The 24,760-nt window shown below is 35.6% G+C and overlaps 1 protein-coding gene across 1 annotated transcript in view; it reads right to left on the reverse strand.

Moving 5' to 3' along the window:
• Positions 1–24,760, reverse strand: part of SUPT3H (SPT3 homolog, SAGA and STAGA complex component) — a 395,053-nt gene that overhangs the window by 184,565 nt on the left and 185,728 nt on the right. The window contains exon 3 of the mRNA XM_047794878.1: positions 13,801–13,885. Within this exon, the coding sequence (XP_047650834.1) occupies positions 13,801–13,885 (85 nt within the window). The remainder of the gene's footprint in view (positions 1–13,800; positions 13,886–24,760) is intronic.

Consider the following 24,760-nt stretch of genomic DNA (forward strand, 5'->3'; position numbering starts at 1 on the left):
TCATGGTAGTTAACACTCTGTTATCATCCATTCATTTATTATCTTATTTGTACACCAAAATATAATAAGCTCTATGAGGGGAGAGGCTTCATGTACGATTATATCCCCAAAGCCTAAAACAATGCTTTAGCACGTTTACCAACAAATCTCTGGATGAATCCATGAATGATGGAGGTCCTGTGTGGCTAACGATTCCATCCAATCTACCTCTACCTCCTGACATACAGCATAATTGAGGAGAGAGGATTCTACTTATATCAGAATCCACATAATTACACACTATTTTTAAACAGTGTTCTACCTTAAAAGTAGCAATATAAAATTGCAGTAGTTGCAGAATATTTTACTCTTGGGCCTGACAAAACATTAAACCAGAAGCTATTCTAAAACAGCTGCCTGTCCCAACAGTTTCAGTCAATTTTTGCATCTGGAACAGAACGGGGAAAATGCCAAGCATACTTTCACCACTTACATGTAAGTGTGATGACTTTCTTTAATTTTATTTTGACTTCTGAATGAAATAAGCAATTCGAATAAAATGGGAACCAATGAAATATGAAAAGTGCAACATTATGCATTTTCATTAAGTGCCTGGGGAAAAAGTGACTTGAGATAGTTTTTGTCCTAACTTACAACAGGAAGACTTAAATATTGGATTAAATACGTATCTATATACATAGAATCACTGTAATTATGTATATTATTTACCATTGCTCCAATCTGCATCAATGTTAATATATGTTAATATCTCAAATTAAAAATTTCGAAAAATTGAAGCCAAGGAAAAATTATGTATTCTACAACCGTTATCTAATTCATTACTTATGTTTGTTACATCTGGCAAGGTCTTTTCACACCCTTTATGTCACATGTGTTAGAGTATAGTTAAAGGGACGAGGCACCTCTTTTCCAAGAACTTGGTTGATTTCTGGATAAACCTGATAACCCAGAAAACACTAATTCAGAATGGATTGAAATCCAAACCCCCAAAATAACGTGAGAAATATATTGAAAATTATTAAAAATGAAATGGCAATCAAAATTCTTTTCTAATTCTTTCTACACCTCTAGCCTTATCATTTCTGTTAACCAAAACAATATGAATAAAAACCTCATAAAATGGAGTTCCCGTCGTGGCACAGTGGTTAACGAATCCGACTAGGAACCATGAGGTTGTGGGTTCGGTCCCTGCCCTTGCTCAGTGGATTAATGAGCCGGCGTTGCCTTGAGCTGGGGTGTAGGTTGCAGAAGCAGCTCCGATCCCGCGCTGCTGTGGCTCTGTCGTAGGCCGGTGGCTACAGCTCCGATTCAACCCCTAGCCTGGGAACCGCCATATGCCGCGGGAGCGGCCCAAGAAATGGCAAAAAGACCAACAACAACAACAACAAAAAACCTCATAAAACATATCTCCTGCATCAAAAAAACTGTCTACCAAGTAGCAGATGATAAATACTAATTATAAATAAATATTAATTATATAATAAATGTATAACAAATTATAAATATAAATAATAAAATTGTTATATATAAAATAGCTTTTGAGAGTTCCCCTTTCAAAGTTCTTAGGTTAACTAAATAAAAACATCATAATTACTATTAAAAATTAATCACAACAACAACAAAAAGACAAAAGACAAAAAAAAAATTAATCAAATTCAATTATGATTATCTCCTATATTTAAAATATTTGATTTTTAGTCATGAGAAAATCATACTCCATTGAACTATACTTAGATATTCAATTACTCTGAAGTCTGCAGTAATTCTATTAGAAAAGACTTGAAGTTTAGTCTTTATTACTGACTTTGTAAAGTCCTAAGTAAATTAAATGTTCAATCTCATTTAAAAGTTTCACCTTACCAATAATAATCATTTCCTTCTTTAATAAAATGTATGTAAAATGAAATGAATAAATGTCACCATGTGCACTGGCCACCTGGATCTCCGGCTTAACAGTTGCTTACTGCATAAATAATCTCCAACATTTTCACTTAATTGAAGATAATGTGATACTAATCTTCTAGGTCTTTAAACTTTATTACTAGAAAGATTGGAGTACTTAAATCTTCCTTAACAATCAACAAGAAATAGTAAACATACATTACAAGGTCACCCATTTCAAAAATTAGAAATAATAAATAGCATGGTGACTATTTAATACTACAGTATTACAAATTTGGAAGTTGCTAAGAGACTAGATCTTAAAAGTCCTCACCATAAGAAAAAACAATTTTTAACCATGTATGATGATGAACATTAACTAGACTTAATGTGTTGATCACTTTGCTATATATATATATATATAAATATTGAATTATAATAATACATACCTAAAACTAATATGTCAATTTACCTCAATAAAAAAAAAATTACAATATTGTTCTTTCCTGGCCAACTACTAACAGCAAATCTTCAATGCTTACATGACTAAACATGATCTGTTACTTCCATCACCCAGGAATCAAACTTATACAAAAACAAAATCATCTGCTTGGACTTGTGAATGGAAGGAACTGCGTTAATAACAAATCAGGCATCTTTAGAATCTTGGTTTTAAATCTCAAGTTCCTTCTACCTCTAAAACTCTATCCTTCTTTCAGTTTTGCTGTGTTCAAAATAGCTGCAGCAACTGATTTGTAATGGTGTTGTGTATATCACTAGAAAAAAATGGTCTTACTGGTGGGTGTTAAAAATAGGAGCTATTGATCTGTGAACAGGTGCACTGCTAAAAAAAAATGTGTAATGTTAATTCTGGTTCCATAGCTATTAATAACTAAATTTTGATATTTAAGATAACAGGAATAGTGAACACTAGGTGTCAGTGTTAAGAAATGGAAAAATATTTTTAAAAACTTGTTTCCAATCAGGTATATAACAAAGAAATCAAAAACAGCTGTGACCACATTTACTTATAATTGCATAATTCAGTTAACAAGCCAATCTTTCTTTCAAACAAAAATTCCTGTTCCAAAACCATCAAGAGTTTAAAATCAGATTAAGCTGATTATTAGAAGTTACAAGTCTTTTGTAAGTTCAGCTACATAAAGCACAGCAAATACTATTACTTTTAGGAATACATATTTTGAAGAATGGTGTTACAAGCATGAGTCTGGGAGTATTCTGTTGAGTGATTTTAGTTGGTGGAAAAGAATTATTGTTTACAAACAATAATGCTGGGTGATTAAAGTATTGAATTAAAAATTTCCCCCTGAACAGAATTCTCCTATATAGGAGTCAAGGTATTAGAAGTTAAAATGTTTAAAGGGTCAATTCACGGAAAAAAGAACACATGAACAAAGGAAAGATGATTAACTCTACCTAGATTCTGGTACCTAGAGGTTACTTCTTAAATATGAATGCTAATACTGATAAAAATTGCATTTATTGGAATTCCCGTTGTGGCTCAGCAGAAACCAATCTGACTAGTATCCATGAGGAGGACGCAGGTTCGATCCCTGGGCTCACTCAGGGGGTTAAGGATCTGGCGTTGCCCCGTGAGCTGTGGTGTATGTTGCAGAAGCAGCTCAGATTTGGTGTTGCTGTGGCTGCAGTATAGGACAGGAGCTACAACTCCGATTCGATCCCTAGCCTGGGAACCTCCATATGTCATGGGTGTGGCCCTAAAAAGACAAAAATAAAATAAAATAAAATAAAATTGAAGTTATTAACTATAATGATATTTCAGATAAAAAGCTTTCTCTAGAGATTCTTCAGGGTAAAGACATTTAAAACTGGTTTTGAAAAGATTATTAGCAATAATAAAAAATAGAGCCTCATATTTTACAAAGTACTAGGCCCAATAATAATTATAAAATAAATCTGTACTCATTAACACAGTGGTCATTTGGGGGCTTGACCTTGTTTTCTTTTTCCTTTTTTTTTTTTGCTTTTTAGGGCCACACCTGCACCAAATGGAGGTTCCCAGCCTAGGGGTCTAATTGGAGGTACGGCTGCCGGCCACAGCCACAGCAATGTCAGATCCAAGCCATGTCTGTGACCTACACCACAGCTGACGGCAACACTACATCCTTAATCCACTGAGCGAGGCCAGGGATTGAACCCGCAACCTTATTGTTCCTAGTTGGATTTGTTTCTGCTGCGCCATGACGGAACTCCTGAACTGGTTTTCTATTTACTGAACCCTTTTCTCACCTTCCCATTTATCCATTTCTCTGTTCCATCTCTCAAAATCCACATTAGTATCTACTAATCAAATCGTTCCATGTGTTTTTTAGGCATGTTGGGAAACTTTTTCATACAATACTCTGAAAGTTTTTCATTCGTAGGGAAGGAAAAAAATTAAACACAGTAGTCATCACTAAAATACAAAATGCTGGGACTCAAAAAATCATTCAGAACAATCAAGAATTTGCTGGAGAAAAATAAATGCTTTAAGTCGACACTATCTTGTTGCACCGATAGTTTAGTTCTATTCAAACTGTAGCCATAAATGAGAAAGTATGAAGTTTATGAAAAAGGCTTCCAAGCCCTAGGACTGAAACAAAGGCAGTTTAGACTATTCTGTGTCTGAAGTTTTCTTCTCAAGGACATAAAGTTAGATGGGAACAGACATGGCAGGAACAGGGAAATTCATATATTATTATATCACTATTTATCCAAACTTATGTCTAAGGATTTTAAGCATACCAGAAATGAGATTTAGAAGTAGGAGAAAATGACATAGAACTGTATAAAGTATGATGACTGAAAAGCCAGGAAAAGTGGCCCCAGAAATACATAAGGCGTATGACTCTTTGAGCTCTCTTCTGGCATGTCAGTGTCTTTGCCCTTAACACTGTGTTACTCCAAGGATATAGATTTATTATTAAAATTTTGGGCTGGCATTAATTAAATCATACTTTAATTGATAAATAGTGTTGATCAGTGCTAAATCATTTATATACATCATCTTATTCAATGCCAATGAGAATGCAGATGGGAGATAAGACACTGACTTTTCCCAATGTCAGTTTATTCTTTATTAACTTTTTTTTTGGTTTTTGGTTTTTGGGGTTTTTTTTGGCCATTTCTTGGGCTGTTCCCGCGGCATATGGAGGTTCCCAGGCTAGGGGTCGAATCAGAGCTGTAGCTGCCTGCCTATGCAGAGCCACAGCAATGCAGAATCCGAGCCGCATCTGCAACCTACACCACAGCTCACGGCAACGCTGGATCCTTAACCCACTGAGCAAGGCCAGGGATCGAACCCACAACCTCATGGTTCCTAGTCGGATTTGTTAACCACTGAGCCACGACGGGAACTCCACTAACGTTCATAATTAAAGATTAGAATGACTTTGAAAATAAATTCACATATGAAAACATAGTTCAATAGACTGTACAGTTTATGAGTTGGCTGATAAAATCATATCATGAAAATCCAGGGTATCTTTTAAATAGAATGTTAGATAATTGTATGCTATGCATAAAACCAAGAGATTTTTCTGACATTGAACTTTGAATAAATAGAGAAATACAAGTAGCTATACAGCCATCAAAAATGATGATAGTTTTTGAACTCCACTCGAAATAGATATTATCAAAAGCATATTATTGACAGCATTATAATATCGGTTCAGTCACACAGTTTCCAGTTGACACAAATCTATACCTATTTTAAATAAGAGATGCAACTCAATCTGAAAAGAGGGAATGTTATGAAAAATCTGCATGTCGTGAGAATCTGAAATTCTTAGAAAACTATGCATTAAGTATTTAAACTTTCAGCATAGGTCGGAAATCCAAGCTTGGCATAGGATCCAAGTAGCTGGTAGAGCTTAGCTTAAGTTAAATATTAGGCTCTTAGCTGACAGCAGGAAATAAATGGAGAACACTAAAGGAAAACCCTTGAAACATATGGAAAGGAACAAAGATTGTGTTTTATACCTATGCTAAGAAAAACCAAGAAACATGAAATGGTACCTATTACTAGAACTGTAAACAGTTTGGACTCTGAGATTCTCTTACCTGGAAGAGTTGAATAACTGACTCTTAGTGGGATTTACTACACCAAGAAAAAAAAAGATACGCTAAGAGAAGGGAGAGGACTGGAAATTCTTTTCTGATTGGTCCTCTACATTATGCCTGTACCAAATACTCACAGCAATTGAAGGGGAAAATGCAGCTAAAGAGGCAATCTATTGGGAAGATGCCCATTTTATGTCACAGATTAAAAACTAAATACCTGTCAAGTGCAACACAAACATAATTTTTTTTTTTTAAAGAGGAGATACAATACTATTTCTAGAGGTATGAGGTAGTAACAACGAGGGAAAATACGACCAATTAAAGAGAAAGTATTAAGAGCACTCAACCCGTAAAAAGCACCATTCAGAAAATTAGTAAAGGGGGTAGGAGCCAAAAAAAATTTAATAAAATTCCCACAACACATTCATACAGAAAGAAAGAAGTAAAAAAGGAAAGCCATCACTTTTTTTCATGACATACAATGTTGTACCTTTTAAACCACTCTCTGTGTGTATGTGTGTGTATTCTACAAAGCAGGTGTGCTTTCAGTCTATTTATGCTAAATACATGTACTTCATTTGCTCTACAGTAGAAACAGACAAAATAAGCCAAGAATTTTTCCCAGATGGCATTTGCGAACTTCTCTATCCTATTCATGTAGACGTGGAGTGTGTTCTGCTTTGCTGAAGTTACATATCCATGCTTTGACTTAGACAAAGTCTGAATGTTTAGTCAGCTAGAAGACTGTTTCCATCCTGTGATTCATTAGGTCCCTGTGGTACCTCTACTTCCTTTATTTTACGCAATCACAAATTTAACAGTTGTCCTATTTTGATAACCCTTATAATTGAGTTCTGCACAGAAAACTTTATTACTAATTTAAAACATACTCATAAAATATTACTGAGGTGGCATAAGTGACAGCCCCACAGGAGTGGTGATAAGGACTGAACAGTGCTTTGCATGATTTTTTTCTATCAGAAAGAGAAACTGTCAAATTAAAAATCATTTTAAGTAAGTGGGGTGGGGGAGGGGATAACTGAGTGCATGCTAATCCAGTTGGGAGATTTAAGCAATCACTTTTGACCCATATAAAATTGTTATTAATTTTTATAATGAAAGGCTACTAGAATAATCCTGAGGAAAACATAGTACAAGAGATCAAAGAGCTAACTAGTCACCTGTTATATAGTGAAAACCCAATATGATTTTGAAATGAAATGGTAGTTAATTATACTTTATGCATAAAATGAGGAGAGTCTTCTGATATTTAACTCTGAATGAAAAAAAAAGAAAGCAGCTATACAGTCATCAGAAACTATGACAGTTTGGGAACTTGAAAGGACATAATTATTGACAGCATCTTAATAGCAACTCAATCACACAATTTCCAGTTGGCACAAATCTCTATCTATTCATACAGAAGATGAAGTTCAACCTGTGGAGTGGGAGAAGAAGGAAGCTTATGATATGAAAAGGTTTGCATCTCTGGCAAATATGAAAGGGCTTTTCGATGGATTTTTCAATCCATTTCTAATCTAAATCATGCCATTAAATAGCCCTGTTATCTTATTAGGGTTAATCACAAAAGTAAAAATTTACTACAAGTAACTTAGAGGAGGATACTATATCTCAGAAACATTACTAAATAATTTATATACATAATATCTATTTTGTATGACCCTCTATAACTACTGTGGAAAGTAAATATTAGTATTGTTTTACAAAATAAGACAAAACTTTTGAAGAATCTCTCTAGTGACAACAATTAGTATTGCACTGAATCATATAAAATCATGATCACTAAAAAGGAGAATTTCATTTGGTTCAAACTACTATATAACAAAGAATTTCTCAACTGTAATTCAACTTTTAAATCCTATAATTTTAATATTCTAATTTGTTGTTGAGTAAAGTCCAAAGCTTTATTTAGATGTTAAACTATGTTTTCATCTTTTGACATACTCCATAATCTTCGTGCAGAACTCTAGTGAAGAAAAGTTAAAGGGGCCTGAGCTGGTCACAGCCTAACAAGTAGGACAGAATTAGGTAGACTCACTCAGAATGGAAGGCAGGTCTGGATGAAGAGCTAAGAAAGAATCAATGGAGGATGAGAGAGCACAGGTCTCAGAAAGGAATCACAGGTCAAAGAAATAAGAGACGAAGAAAAAGATTAAGAAAAACTCCTAAATTTAGCATACTGCCAGGCTTACTATATACTATTTTCCAAATGAAACAATATGCAACTGCTACTAACATGATCCAAAAAGATTAAAGATGGATTTTCTTCCTCTTTAAGTTTTAGATTAAGGTATTAAGGTCTTTCCATTAGGGAAAGAGGAACATGTTAGCTGATGTCTTAGTTCACTACCCCAGTAGTTAAAGGTGCTTTTTGGACAGGAGACAGCACGACAGAGGATGGGACACTGGAGTCACTTTCTTCCCTTTTACACAGGGAGCAGAAATAATCTAATGTCTCTTGTTTCTTCTATAATTTATGTATTACCTTTGATAGATCACTCTTGCATTACCAGAGCCAAGTTATAGAGGGGAATAAAGTAAATCACATAAAAAACAACTTCTTTATTATTTTTGGCTATGAACTTCTATGACATACTCAACACTGTTTCCACAGCTTTTGAGGAAAAATACAATTCCTTTAACAAACACAATTTTCCTCCAAAATTAGGAAGATATTTTTTCTGGAAAATTGAAATTGGAGATAGATGTAGGAAAAAAAAAGGCAACAACATGCTGTATAACTCCATCAATACTGAAGACTTTCCTGATTAAGTAAATAAAGCTGGGCTGGTGAAAACCAGAGTGTGAATGGACTACAGGCAGAAGCAGCAACTGAGCTCAGATTTCCATATTAAAATTCATGCCTGTGTTGGGAACCTCCATATGCCATGGGTGCAGCCCTAAAAAGACAAAAAAAAAAAAAAAAAATTCATGCCTGTGTCATCAAACATTACAACGTTAATGTTTTGAGAGAAGCCAAAAATCCTAATTTTTTATGCAAAAGTGATCTAATTTTAGTTTGAAGCAACTAAATCATATCCTAAAAAATATAGTGCAAGTGAAGTAAAACAAGTTTCTACATATATCTATACATAGGTCAACAGTTTATAACCTCTATTTGATGCTTAATTTCCTCAGTGAAATTCACAAATTGAATACAAAAGGATGGAAAAAGGTATTCCATGCAGATAGGAGTTTTTTAAAAAAGCCAGAGTAGCAATATTTAGAAAAAAAAGTTAAAATATTGTTAAAAGAGACAAAGGAGGGCATTATAAAATGATCAAAGGATCAATCCAAGAAGAAGATATAACAATCATAAATATATATGCACCCAACATAGCACCACATAACTATATAAAGCAATTATTGACAGACAAAGGGAGAATCTGACAGCAAGACAAAAATAGTAAGGGAATTAAACACCACACTTACATCAATGGACAGATCATGCAGATAGAAAATCAATTAGGAAACATTCACCTTAAATGACACATTAGACAAGATGAACTTAAAAAATATATATATATATTTATATAGAACATTCTACATATCTGTATATAGAACATCTATATATCTATCTATATCTATATAGAACATCCCATCTGAGAGCAGCAGAATAAGCATTCTTTTCAAGTGCACAAAGAACATTCTCCAGGATAGATCACATGCTAGGCCACCACAAAACAAGCCTTGGTAAATTTAAGAAAATCTAAATCATATCAAGCATCTCTTCTGACCATAACACTGTGTGAGACTAGAAATCAACTACAGAAAAGAAAGAAAGAAAAAAAAAAAAACCTGCATAAAACACAAACATGTGGGGGCTAAACAATATGTACTAAATAATCAATGAATCACGGAAGAAATCCAAGAGGAAGTCAAAAAATACCTAAAGATAACTGAAAATGGAAACACGATAATCCAAAATCTATGAGATGTAGAAAAAGCAGTTTTGGAGTTACCGTTGTAGCACAGTGGTTAACGAACCTGACTAGGAACCATGAGGTTGCAGGTTCGATCCCTGGCCTTGCTCAGTGGGTTAAGGATTCGGCGTTGCCATGAGTTGTGGTGTAGGTCACAGACGCAGCTCGTATCCCGAGTTGCTATGGCTCTGGCGTAGGCCAGGGCTACAGCTCCGATTAGACCCCTAGCCTGGGAACCTTCTATGCCGCGGGAGCGGCCCTGGAAAAAAGCAAAAAGACAAAAAAAGAAAAAGAAGAAAAAGCAGTTTTAAGAGGGGATGTTTTAAAGTCATACAAGCTTAATTCGGGGAGGGGAGGAACCTCAAATAAACAACTTAACCTTACACCTAAAGGAACTAGAAGAAGAAGAAAAAACAAAAATCAAAATTGGAAGGAAAGAAATCATAATAATCAGAGCAGAAATAGATGAATTGGAGCTTTTTAAAAAGTAGAAAAGATGAATGAAACTAAGAGGCAGTTCCGTGAAAAGAGATAAACAAAATTAATAAACCTTTAGCCAAACTCATTGGGAAGAAAAGAGGGCCCAATAAAATCAGAAATGAAAAAGGAGAAGCTACAATTGACAGCACAAAAATACAAAAGATCATAAAAGAATACTACAAACAAATATGTGCCAATAAAATGGCAAGTTAGAAGAAACGGAAAAATTCCTAGAAATGTACAACCTCCCACAAATGAAAAGTAAGAAACAGAAGATATGAGCAGGCCATTCTTCCAGTAATAAAACAAATCAGTAATTCAGCAAATAAGAAGATTAAGTATTAAGGAATATATCTAACAAGAAATATGTGAAACCTACAGAAAAAATCAAAACACTCACGAAAGACACAAAAATAGCCTTGAAAAGCCATTCCTTATCACTAGACTGATTCAACATTAAGATGTTGTTCTCCTTAAATTGATTTATAAATTCATGCAACCTCCATAAAAAACACCAAGAAGATACTTTCTGAAGCTAGGAGATGCAATATTAATGTTCACATGGAAAAATAAAACATATAAGATTAATCCAAGAGGGAGGAGGAAGGAGTGGGGTAGACTGGGAATTTGGGGTTAATAGATGCAAACTACTGCCTTTGGAATGGATAAGCAATGGGATCCTGCTGTATACAACTGGGAACTGTGTCTGGTCACTCATGACGGAGCATGATAATGTGAGAAAAAGAATGTATACATGTATGTGTGACTGGGTTACTTTGCTGTACAGTAGAAAACTGACAGAACACTGTAAGTCAGCTATAATGGAAAAAATAAAAATTATTATTAAAAAAAGAAGAATCAAGAGCACACAGAGAAAGAAAAATTACAAGGGGTGTCTAGTGGTAACAATCTTTAAGATATACCATAAAACCTATGTAATTAAAATTGTATTAGCACATGCATAGCCAAATAAACCACTGGTATAGAATATAAAATCAGAAACAGATCCCAAAACATACACTAATTTAGTATACTATAAAGAAGGCATTTCAAATCACTAGGAAAAGTGTGTACTTTTTAATAAATGGTAATGTTATAACTGGGTAGTCATTTGGAAAAAGATATAATTAGATATATCTCACACAATTAACAAGAATAAACAACAAATGATTAGGAATCTAAATATTAAAAATGAAACCGTATAGGTACCAGAAGGCAATGTGGATGAATTTCTCTTTAAACTCAATATAAGTGTCCCTAAACATAATTCAAAATCTAAGGGAAATAAAAGATTGATGCATTTTACTACATTAAAATATTTGCATGCCAAAAAAAAAATCTCATAAAAACAGTCAAGATAACTAACACACAGGAAGAATATATTTGTATCATACATTGCAAACAAAGGACTGATATGCCTAATATAATGAGAGATGATCAAAAACCTGATAGAAAAATTGGGAAAGGACATGAAAGTGTTCCACTGGAACAACTTGAGCAATAAAAATAAATAATCAAGAGTACCCCAGTGGCCTAGTGTGTTAAGGATCTGAATCATCACTGCTGTGGTGCAGGTTCAATCCCTGGTCTGGGAAGTTCCACATGCCATGGCAAAAAACAAAAAACAAAACAAAACAAAAAAACAGGGAGTTTCCGTCGTGGTTCAGTGGTTAACGAATCCGACTAGGAACCATGAGGTTGTGGGTTCGATCCCTGGCCTTGCTCAGTGGGTTAACGACCTGGCGTTGCCGTGAGCTGTGGTGTAGGTTGCAGACGCGGCTTGGATCCTGCATTGCTGTGGCTCTGGCGTAGGCTGGTGGCTACAGCTCTGATTAGACTCCTAGCCTAGGAACCTCCCATATGCCGTGGGAGCGGCCCAAGGAATGGCAAAATGACAAAAAAAACAAAAACAAAAACAAAAGACATTATTGCATAATGATCATAAGAATAATATTTAAATACACATTAATCCATACATATGTACTTAAAAATTTAATAAATAAATGATAAAGGGTAGCTCTTTCAGAAAAAACTGAATTAAAAAGGTAAAAGAAAAGAAGGAAATAAAAAATAGTAATTATGCAAATACTACAGTAACAATTGCTTCAGACAATACCCACTGATGAATGTTAAAATTAATAGGCAAAATTTCTCAGAGAAAGAGTGTATTTGCATAGTCAGAAAATACCTCTCACAAGATGTTTATTAACAACAATGTGAAAAAAAATAGTGATTTCATTCCAGCAGAAAAATATAGCATATCACACCTTAACCAAGTTATCAAAATTAAGATCACAAAAAAACACGTTAATGAACCCACTGATTTGACACACTGAGAAAAATTCGTCACTTCTGCGGTATTTTTGCCAAAAAGACATAGCCACATTCTAACTATAAGAAAACACCAGAGCAAATGAAAAAGAAGAGCATTCTACAAAGTAACTGTCTAGTACTTTTAAAAAATGTCAATGTCGTAAATAAAAAGGAAAGGCTGAGGAGCTATCACGCATAGGAGAGGGTATGACAGGCAGCTCACTAGTGTGCTATGCTAGATCGGCTTCTGAAATAGAAAAGGGACATTGATGGGAAAACTGATGAAATTAAAATAAGATTGGTAACTTCATTAACAATATGGTACCAATATTATTCCTAATTTTGATAATTGTACAATGGTTAGACAAAATGTTAACAGAAGAAGTTGGAAGGTATCTGAGAATTTTCTATACTACTTGTGCAATTCTATTAGTCTAAAATTCAAAATAAAAGTTTTATAGAAGTTCTAAAGAAACTATACTGATATAATGATTAAATAACAGATCCACATTATTAGATGTCAGGAGTGGGTGAAAAGACTGATTACACAGGGGTACAAAGGAATGTTTTTGGATGATGGAAATTTTCTAGATTATGCTTGCATTGGTAGTTGTGTGACAATATTCAATTGTCAAAACGCACTGAGGAGTTCCCATAGTAGCACAGTGGAAACGAATCCGACTAGGAACCATGAGGTTGTAGGTTCGATCCCTGGCCCTGCTCAGTGGGTTAAGGATCCAATGTTGCCATGAGCTATGGTGTAGGCCGCAGATGTGGCTCAGATCTGGCGTTGCTGTGGCTGTGGCTTAGGCCGGCAGCTGTAGCTCTGATTAGACCCCTAGCCTGGCAACCTCCATATATAGCAGGTGCGGCCCTAAAAAGAAAAAAAAGACAAAAACAAAAAAAAAAACTCATTGACTCTTGCACAGGTGGAATTTTGCTACATGAAAACTATGCCTCAAGAGAGCTAAAAAAAAGAATTCCAAATGCAAAAAAAAGTAAAAAAACAAACAAAAATCTTTAAAAAACTGTTGGGGTGCAATGCCAATATAAGCAGAATGCAGAGGGAGAGATATTAAATATGATTATATTCTCTTACCAGATTAATTAACTGTGTGTGTACTACATCTTCTACCAAAACTGCTGTTTCATGAAGAGGCCTCCTGGCATCACCTAAAGAAAACCTGCCAAGAAAATCAAAACATCAATATTAAGTACTGTAAAACTCTTAAGAAAGGCAAAAATGAAAATACTATAATAACCTGTTGAATAAAGTACAAACTGTTCTCTGAAATAACAGAATGGGTATACAGTTTTCTATGGACAAAGAACTGCATATCGCCTACACAGGCTGAAACTTCCAGAGAAAAGTGCGGTGTCATCAACGTTATTTCTTTTTGTTTGTTTTATTTTTAGGGCTACACCTATGGCATATGGAAGCTCCCTGGCAAGGAGTCAAATTAGAGAATGCTGTTTCTTTTGTAGTCATTTTTGAGGGCATTTACTAGTTAAAAATGCAAAATGTTAACAATAACTTCATAGTATTGGCATATATATATAAAATTATATTCATATTCAAATAACCAATACAGTTGCCCCTTCATACCTTCATTTTCTGCATCTTCGGATTCAACCAACCACTAATCAAAAAAAAAAAAAAAAAATTCCAGAAAGTTCCAAATAGCAAAACTTGATTCCCATGCGTTGGCAACTATTCACATATCATTTACATTATATTTACAATTATTTACACTTCATTTACTTTGTATTAGGTGTTTTAAGCAAACTAGAGATTATTTAAAGTATATGGGAAGATGTGCATAGGTTATTTGCAAATCCCATGTCATTTTATATAAGGGACTTGAGCATATGAGGATTTTGGTATCCATAAAGGGTTCCTAGAACCAATCCTGGGCAGATACCAAGGGACAACTGGATGGCACCATAATAACCATCATGTAAAAAAACTATAAAAGCATGTGATGTAATTAATATGAAAACTGCTAAGAAAAATTTATGTCAATGATATAAACTATCATTTCTATATATACAAGCAGGTTATCAAGAATGGATGACAGAACTGATCTTAGAAGTCTTCTTCTCAATGTTCATATTTTGGACTACATGTGCAGAGAACATTTGAAAAGGTACAATATATTAAAAACTTTTATTTATAGCATGCTTTAACCAGCAGTAGCATAAACAAAAGAGAATTCAGAGAAGATGAGAAAATGCAGCTCCACAGACTGGGAGCCAAAATTTATTCCGGAGGCATTTACTTCTTCATAGTAGCCTGTAGCCTGGATATCAACTAGCACAGTTTTCAAGGTATCCGGAGGAGTGCTGGGACCTCAAGCAAGGTAGGAGGTGAGTTTGAGATGCCTATCCTGAAGCTGGGAAAGCAGCACCCAGATGGTGATACTTCCACTGTGTGAACTAGGAAAATACCACTCCAGGGAAGGCACCTTGCCCATCTTAGCCCAGTGAAGGAGGAAAAAATTATTACTGGCACAAACAGACAAAAGGAAAAGAATAGAGAATCTAGTAATAAATATAACTAGATTTACAATAAGGGCAATGAAAACACCCAATTTGGAAAGGACAGTCTATTAACAATTGCTGCAGGGAAACAAGATGTGCACATGCACAAGAATGAGGTTAGACTCTTACCTTGAACCATATATAAAAATAAACTCAAAACAGATCAAACACCTAAAACTATAAAGCTCTTAGAATAAAACAGAAGGTGAGATCTTCATGACCTTGGATTTGGCAAAGGTTTCCTAAATGTGACACCAAGAGCACAGGCAACAAAAGAAAAAATAAATCAGACTTCATCTAAATTTAAACTTTTTTAATCACAGAAAACTATTGAGAGTACTAAGATAAGCCACAGAATGAGACAAAGGACTTGAAAATCATATATCAGATAAATAACCAGTATATATAAAGAACTCCCACCACACAACAACAACAACAACAAAACCCACTTAAAAATGGGCGATAGACTTGAATAGATATTTTTCCAATGAAAAGAAACTAATAGCCAATGAAAATGGAAAAATGCTCGATATCATTAGCCATTAGGGAAATGCAAAACAAAACAAAACAAAAAACCATGGGTGATACCACTTCACACTCCTAAGAATGACTATTAACAACAAAATGTAAGTGTTGGCTAGGATGTGGAGAAACTGGAAGTGTTGCAATGGTGCAGTTACTGTGGAAATATGTATGATATGCATACATCCAAAAGTTAGCAGCCATAATGCTATATTCCCCTTCTGGAGCATCCCTGAAAGACAGTGGTAAAGGGAAATCCTCCCAGGGGCAGAACTTTTAGCAGTGCACTTAGTTATACACTTTACTTGAAAGAAGAAATGGTCCAATGTGCAGTTTTATATGGACTTACGGGCTATAAACAATGACTTGCCAAATGCCAAGGAACATGGAAGGAATATGATTAGGAAACTGGTGAGAAAGAAATATGGGGAAGAGGTGGACTCTGAAGAGGCAAAAAATCAAAACCAAAAACATAGCATTAAGACATTATTAAAAAAAAAAAACTCAAAAAAAAGAAAAAAAAGGGTGAAGCTATCTGCATCCTGTGTGAATGCTCATGGGTAAACTCAGCAAAGGACGCTTTTAACAATCAAGTGGCTACCACCAGCTTTCCCCCAATCACCCTATCACTGCCCAACGGGCTCATGAACGAAGCGGCTGTGGTAGGATAGATAGATGATATGACAGGGCTCAGCAATCTGGACTTCCACTCCCCAAAGCCACGGCTGAGGGCCAACTGTCAGCAGCAGAGATCAACACTGAGTTCCCTCCATGGCACCATTTCCCAGGGTGATCAGTCAGCCACCTGCTACCAGGCTGAGGACATTAGCCCACTTCCAAGATGGAAGTGGAAAGTATTATTCTTAGAGGCATAGACACTCTAGATACAGAACTGCCATCCCTGCACACAATGCTTCTGCCAAAACTACCCTCTGTGGACTTAACAGAATGCCTCTCCACTGTTAGAGTATTCTATACAGCATTGCTTCTGATCCAGAAATCCAGTTTTTGGCAAAAGAAGGGCTACACGGGTCCTGTGCTTATGGAATTCACTATTCTTCCTATGTTCCCTGCCATCATGAAGTAGCTGGTTTGAGAGAATGGTGAAACGGCCTTCTTAAGACTGAGTTACCGTGCCTGCTAGGAGGTAATAACTTGTAGAGCTGAAGCAAGGTTTTCCAGAAGACTATATAGCCTATGAGTCGGCATCCAACACAAGGTGCTGTTTCTCCCACACACAGAGTTCACAGGTCTAGGAATCAAGAGATGGAATGGGAGACACACCACTCACTATTACTCCCAAAGACCCACTAGCAAAACTGTTGCTTCCTGTTCCCATGGCCTTATAATCTGCTGGCCCAGAGGCCTTAATTCCAGAGGGAGGAACGCCTTCGTATTTATTTCATTGACACAACAATTACTCCATTGAAATGGAACTTAAGACTGTAGCTGAGTCACTCTGGATTCCTCAAGCTTCTGAATCAAGGAGCAAAGGAGTTACTGTGCTGGCTGGGATGAGGGGAACCGAATACCCAGTGGGAACTAGACGGGTTCTCCACAGTGGAGGTAAGAAAGAGTATGTCGGTAATACAGAAGAGCCCTTAAGATGTCTCAGAGTATCACCACACCCTGTGATTAAGGCCAATGGAAAACTACAGCCCAATCCAGAAAGGACTGCTAATTGCTCAGATCCTCCAGGAATGGAAGTTTGGGTCACTTCACCAGTTAAAGAACCACAACAGGTTGAGGTGTTTGCAGAAGGCAAGGGGAATACAGAGCAGGTAGTGGAAGAAGGTAGTTAATAATACCAGCTATGACCACGTGACCAGTTACACTGTAACTGTCATTAGTATTCCCTCATTTTATCATGAATATGCTTATATATGTGCGTGAACAAGAGTGTTAGGGAAATGTTTCCTTCCCTCTCTTATTCCCTCATTGTGTAACCTAAAATGTACTGAACTAGTATTTAATTATTATTCATTTTATATCATAGTACTTAATTTAGAAATATCAAGGAGAAGTAGAAATAGCCTCAAGGACTTAACCTCATCCTCTGGGAAAGGAGTTAGTGCATTTTCAGTTTTGTGCTGGCCATTTGCATCAGGTTAGGTAGAATTATGACCTTGTTACTGTCTTTATTTGGAGATTAAGTACAGATTAAGGAGAGGTATATGGGTGCCAAGTTTACGTGGGTGAGGATTAATTTTATGTCTCAGTTTGAGTGGAACATGAGGTGGCCAGATACTTAACACTGATTCGATGCAGATTTGAAGGTATTTGTGCATGAGGTTAACATTTGAGTTGGTAAACTGAGTAAGTCAGGTTGCCTCTCTGGTGGGTGGCCTGAATTGAACCTGAATTGAGGCATAAGCAAGAATTCAACCTTTTTGCTCATTTTCAAGCTGGAGCCATGCTATTCTACCGCCTTTGAATTCATTCTGGGACACCATCAGCTCTCCTGTTTCTCAGGTTTTCATACTGTACTTTTACTCTCCCCTCTCATCACATTTTAAAAGTTTTGGATTTCACAGTGTACATGTTTTTACCTTGAGCATCATTAACAAATTATGGTACTTAACGGTTATTTTTATGACGCTGGTCTTATAAACTTCATACGAGGTGTACAACTGATTTACCCACGAAGAAAACATTTGAGTATTCTGAATTGAACCAGTGGATGCTAATTAGTAATAGTGAAATGTATGCGAGTACAAGTATTTTACTATTACTAATTAGCATCCTTTCATTTTAGGTTGAAGAAGTCCCTTTAACATTTCTTATGTGGCTACTCCAGTGGTTACGAACTTCTTCAACTATTACTTATCTGGAAAATCTTTATCTCTCTTTCAATTCTGAAGGATAACTTTGTTGGGCACTTTTTTGGGTGCCAGGAAAGCAACAGTAAAACATAAATCTATTAAGATCATTAATTACATAAAATAGGAAAATAGAAAAACTATATGATCATCTCAATAGACATAGGAAAATCATTAAACAACTATTCATGACAAAAATTTTAGCAAACTAGGACTCAAAAGGATTTTCCTTAATCTGATGAAGGGAACCTACCAAACACCATATAGGAGAAAACATACTCAGAAGCACTCAAACCTTTTGAAGTTCAAACCAATATAAGGATTCCTACTATCACCACTTCTGGTCGAAGATTATAGCCACAACATTAAGGCAAGAAAAGGTTTAAACTACATATGCCTTAAAAAGAAAAAAACAAAACTGTTCTTATTCACAGATAATCTGAGTATCTACACAGAAAACCCCCAAAAAATGGGAAACAAAAAATTTCAATTAATAAGACAAGCTAGCACGTTTTTCAATATAAAAGCAACCTAAATATCATCAACACAGAGGCAAAACAAACTCACTGAAATAGCGAAGTGGTGGTTGCCAAATGCTGGGGGTAGGGGAAATAGGAAGATGATGCTTAAAGAGGACACACTTCCAGTTAGAAGATGAGGAAGTCCTGGGGAGGTAACATACAGTGTGGTGATCACAGTTAACAGTACTGTTTCACACAGGTAAAAGCTGATAAGAGAGGAAATCTTAAATGTTCTCACCACAAAAATGAAATGATAGGAGTTCCTGTCATGGCTCAGTGGTTAATGAAAGCTGACTAGCATCCATGAGGACACAGGTTCGATCCCTGGCCTTGCTCAGTAGGTTAAGGATCCAGCGGTGCCGTGAGCTGTGATGTAGCAGCTCCGATCCTGCATTGCTGTGGCTGTGGTGTAAGCCGGCAGCAAAGCTCCAATTTGACCCCTAGCCTCCATATGCTGCGGTGTAGCCCTAAAAAGCAACAAAAAAAAGAAAGAAAGAAAGAAAGAAAGAAAGAAAGAAAGAAAGAAAGAAAGAAAGAAAGAAAGAAAGAAAGAAAGAAAGAAAGAAAGAAAGAAAGAAAGAAAGAAAGAAAGAATTGGTACTTGTGAGCTGTGATGGGGGTGTTAGCTTAAGTTATGGTGGCAATCATTTTCCAATAAACAAGTGTATCAAATCAACACACTGTATTCCTTCAACATACATAATATTATATATCAATCAGATCTCAATAAAGCTGGGGGAAAGGCACACAAAGGAAGAAAACGCAATTAAAAACATGTAAACCAGCTCTAAATTTTATGTGAAAGAGTCAAGAGCCAAAAACAGTCAAGATGCTTTTGAAGTACAAAGTGGGAAGACATTTCCTACAAGTTTATTATAAAGCCACAGTAATTATGATAGCATGCTATTGGTGCAAGGATAAACAAGCCAACAGAGCAGAAATGGAATAAAAAGTCCCCATGAGATGGTAACCTCCAAGTGGCAAAAATCTCCTGTTACGTTCACTGACCTAGTCATATGAATATTTAGTTCTTTGGACTGCCTGAACAAAGTTCCCCTTCCATTATTTTAATTTAAATCTCACCAAAGAAAAAGTACAAATTTATCAAAGGGAAATAATTGACTCAAAGATTAAACAATGAATTCAGTTTACTCCATAATTCTCTGGTAAAAAAGAACATTTTAAAAATTCCTATATTAATACAATGCACAAATAATTACCAAGTTTTACCTCAAGGTTATATCAACATTTCAATGAAAAATAGTCTTCACTAGCACAAACATGTAAAGTACCTAAAACCAGCTAAAGATATAACTAGGGACAGGATTTTGATGAGAATACCATTTTAGTTTTCAGGGCTCTTAATTCTTCAGCTTTAATTCCACATTTTTTCTCATATTACTTCTGCCATTTTTTCTCCAAATGCACAAGGCTAGATATTGCCACAGTGGTTTACAGAAAATGGAAATGAAAAACACTGTATCTAGCCATAGTCTCTTCTTTTTTGCTCTGCAATGTATATAATATTTTTAAGTCACTTAAAGACAAAATACAAGTAATTGGTACTTTCACAAACCTTTTGATCGTTTTTTTCCATTAAAGACCTACTGTACTACTAACTGATGCCTTGACTGACTTGTCTTGGGTCCATTCCCAACCAACAGGGTCTGAGGCTGAATTCCGTCCCATAACTGCCTAGATGCTTCAAACAACACCAGTACTGCCAGACCAGCCTCAACTAAAGGTCTTTCCGGACATATTGCTGAAAAGGCTGTCTCTCCCCTGGTCTTCTGTAGTAGCTTCACTGCTACAACACACAGGCCTCCACTTTAGTTATTATATGACTTCTGATAATTACAGTCACAGTAAGTGATAAGTCCACAGTAACCTCGCTAAACGCCACTTAATCGTGATATTGGCAGAGTCACTTATACCTTATCTTCTCATCCAAACAAGACTGGTTTTATTGAATCCCAGGATCAAATGTCTCAGTGAGCAAGAGTTCAGCTAACTCTAATTCCCTTGTCAGGTACATAATCAAAGTATGACATAAGCACAACTTCTATTCTGTACACTTAGACATAGGAAAAGGCATACTGAACAAAACCATGGGGTCCTCTTCCAAAAAGCCTGCACAACTTACCACTAAGCCTTTCAGTGTGTGTGTGTGTGTGTGTGTGTGTGTGTGTGTGTGTGTGTGTTATGTGTAAACCCAACACAGTCTAAAATTGGGAGATACCCTTTATATAGACATCTATTATAGTAAAAAAAAAATCTATTAATAGAAAGTTGCAGAATAAAACAGAGTAAGAACTAGTTATGGAAACATTTCCAAAACACAGAAAACAAATTTTTAAAAATATACACCAAATATTACTACAGTCACCATGCTTTCAAAAAATAACAAAACTCCATTTCAGTCGTTTCTAACCTCAGTTTAAAAAAATAAAGGTTTGTTTTTTGTTTTTTGTTTTTAAATGGGAAGAAAGGAAGATGCTAGATATTTGATGTCTTTCTCTATGGTGAACCCCTATTTGACATCTTTTGCTTGTCATTTATGCCAAGATGCTTCCCAAGTATGGTGATATACTTTTAAAGTCTCTGAAAATTCTAACACATTATTCATTTATCAACATCTTTTGCTAAACTCCAGATTCTACATAAATGTACATATCTGATGATGTATCCATAGACCCTTTCTTCTTACATCCACTTATCACCAACTGTGGAAAGAAATTAACCCCAAACTATTTTTTTAAAAATAATTATAAGAGACTTTCATTTTTTTAGAGCAGTTACAGAAAAACTGAGTGGGAAGCACAGAGTTTCCACATTTAGCCTCACTTCTTCTCCCTCCACGCCCAGTATGTTCCCTAATATTAACATCTTGCATTAGTGGGCCAATATTGATTGATATCTTATTATTAACTAACATTCACAGTTTACATCAGGGATAAGTGTGTGTGAATCTCTCTATGGATATTGACTGAAGTATAGTGATATGTATCCACTACTGCAGTATCATAGAGAATGGTTTCACCAAGAATCCTCTGGGCTTTCACCCCTCATCCTCCCCACCCCTCATCCTCCCCAATGACTCATCTTTTTACTGCCTCCATGGTTTTGTCTTTTCCAGAATGTCATATAGGTATAATCATAAGGTAGGCTTTTGAGATTGGCTTCTTTCACTTAGCATTATGCATGTAAGGTTCCTTCATCTTCTTTTCATGGACTGATAACTCTTTTTTTAATCATTACATAGTATTTCTTCACTGTGTGGATATACCGTGGTTTGTTTATCCATTTACCTACTGAAGGACATCTTAGTTGCTTCCAAGTTTTAGATATTCTGAAAAAAACTGCTATAAACATTCATGCAAGTTTTGTCTGGACCTAACTTTTCAAGTCACTTGGGTAAATACCAAAGAGTGTGCTTACTGGATTCTATGGTAAGAGTATGTTTAGTTTTGTAAGAAACTGCTAAGCTGTCTTCCAAACGGTCTGTACTTTTTTGCACTCCCATCAGCAATGAGAGTTCATCCTCTCCAACATTTTGGATTTGAGTCATTCTAATACCGTGTAGTAATGTGTCTGTTGTTTTAAGTTGCAATTCCTTAATGATGTATGATGTTGACCATCAACCCCAAGTTCTCTTAAAGAAGAGAAACAAACTCAGCAAGCATATACAATATGTTTATCTCTTTAAACCATACCAACATATATATAACATTAGCACAAACCCCAAAGAAATATCCAATGAAGAAAAATATATCAAACATCTTTTTAAATAAGTATTTATTTATTGAAATGAACAATTTTTTTGCACTGATTAAAATACATATATAAAAACTATTGGCAATACCAACACTCCCAGTTTGCCTGGGGCAAAGGGGCTTTCCAAATTATTTTCTACCAAACAAATCACCTTAATTAATACTAAGAGGTCTCAACATAATTTTTACAAAAACAAACAAAAAGTCAGAAAAGTTTCTTAAGGGAATGGATGAATAATAAATAAACTTGTATACCATTTACTTTCAAACAATTAACCCTTATTATTTCAGTTCTAGGGTCCCAAAATAGGAAAAAAAACAAAAAGCACTTGGGGAATTTCTCCCTTCCTTTGCAGAGAGTGTTTTTCCATGCGGTGAAGCTGAGGACTAAGTTCATGATCGTCAAGGGGTGAGGGGTAGCTGCCCAACTGAATCTCCCTGTAGTCACTTCCTCCACTCAGAGCAGTAAAGGCACCCAGCTGAATGAGGGCCCAGAGATGTGAGCCGAGGAGAACAAACAGATACAATTCATATGGCCAGTATCCAATTAGGAAGATTACGATAATGCAGCTAAAAGTCCCACGACATCCTGGCCATCAGCTACAAAGAAGGGGCAATCAGTTATGATGAAAAGAAATTAGAATGAAAGTTAGATGACCTGGTTCTGGTTTCTACTCTGCAGCCAAGTAGTACTGTAACCTCAGGCAAAGTAACATTTCTGGGTACCTCAGTTCCTTGACAATGAAAGGAAGGGACTGGATTCAATGATTTTTAAAGATGCCTTTTCAGATATTTAATTTGGCCTATACAAGCAGCTATAATCCTTAAATCCTAAAAACTTCTGTCTTCAAGAATTATAAGAAAATTACATTTTAAGAAAATCACTTTTATAACTTGTAAGAAAATTAAAATCTTGCTAAATTGAGTAAATTGGGCAACAATCATGAAATTAAGAAGAAAATAATTTTAAATGGGGAACACAGAATGAAGTATATAAAGAAAAATAAATAGAGGAAGAACAATAAAGCTACAACTTATTCCTGGTCCTATATGTGGAAATTGTTTCCAGGAAACATTCCACTGCCCCTTAAAGACATTAAAATAATAATACTAATACAAAAAGTAGCGCTTTGTATTTGGGGGTGGTATCACAGGATTTTATGTTATTCTCTTTTAGTATATTTAACGGGGTCAACTTTTAAATCTAAAATATTCGTTTTCAAGTTTTCAAGCCCTAATTAAGAACAGAGTGGAAGGACTGAATAAGTTTTAATTAAAGGGATTCTTCAATTAAAGAGATCTTTTCACAGTGTATATGTATATCAAGTCATCACACTATACACTTTAAATAGCTAACAATTTTGTCAATTATACTCCGTAAAGCCAGGGGATGGGGGAGAGTCTGAAAAAGAAGCCAAGAGAGTTAAGTTTGGTAAAAAATCTGTGATAGGGAGCCTGCTAATCCGGAAGAACACAAGGCCCGCACGCAGATCTGCTCATAAAGATCCAGGCACCAAACTTAGAAGGACAAAGAGACGTTTCTTTACGGCCATGTGTGCGTCTTCTTGGATGCTGAGCTGCTTTCAGTACTTACCACTGGCTACAAACTCTAATGTGGTTAAATTATTCTGGATACTGTGGTTAAGTAATTGCTGTGGTCTTGGGAGCTAGTCACTTTTTTTTTTTTTTACACTTTTGGTTTTTTGAACGTTTTCTATCTCAGGTAAGTGACATGACTTTGGGATGGACACTGTGTGACTACTGCTTGGTGTAAAAAGGCCCTGGGTGACTTTCTGCCCCAAAAGAAAGTTTCCTCTTTCTCTTCAAACCACTTATTTGATTATACTTTTATAGGCTCGGTATTACTGTAATACCCAGGAATC

Source organism: Phacochoerus africanus, chromosome 9 (genome assembly GCF_016906955.1).
Source record: "Phacochoerus africanus isolate WHEZ1 chromosome 9, ROS_Pafr_v1, whole genome shotgun sequence".
Classification (NCBI taxonomy): Eukaryota; Metazoa; Chordata; class Mammalia; order Artiodactyla; family Suidae; genus Phacochoerus; species Phacochoerus africanus.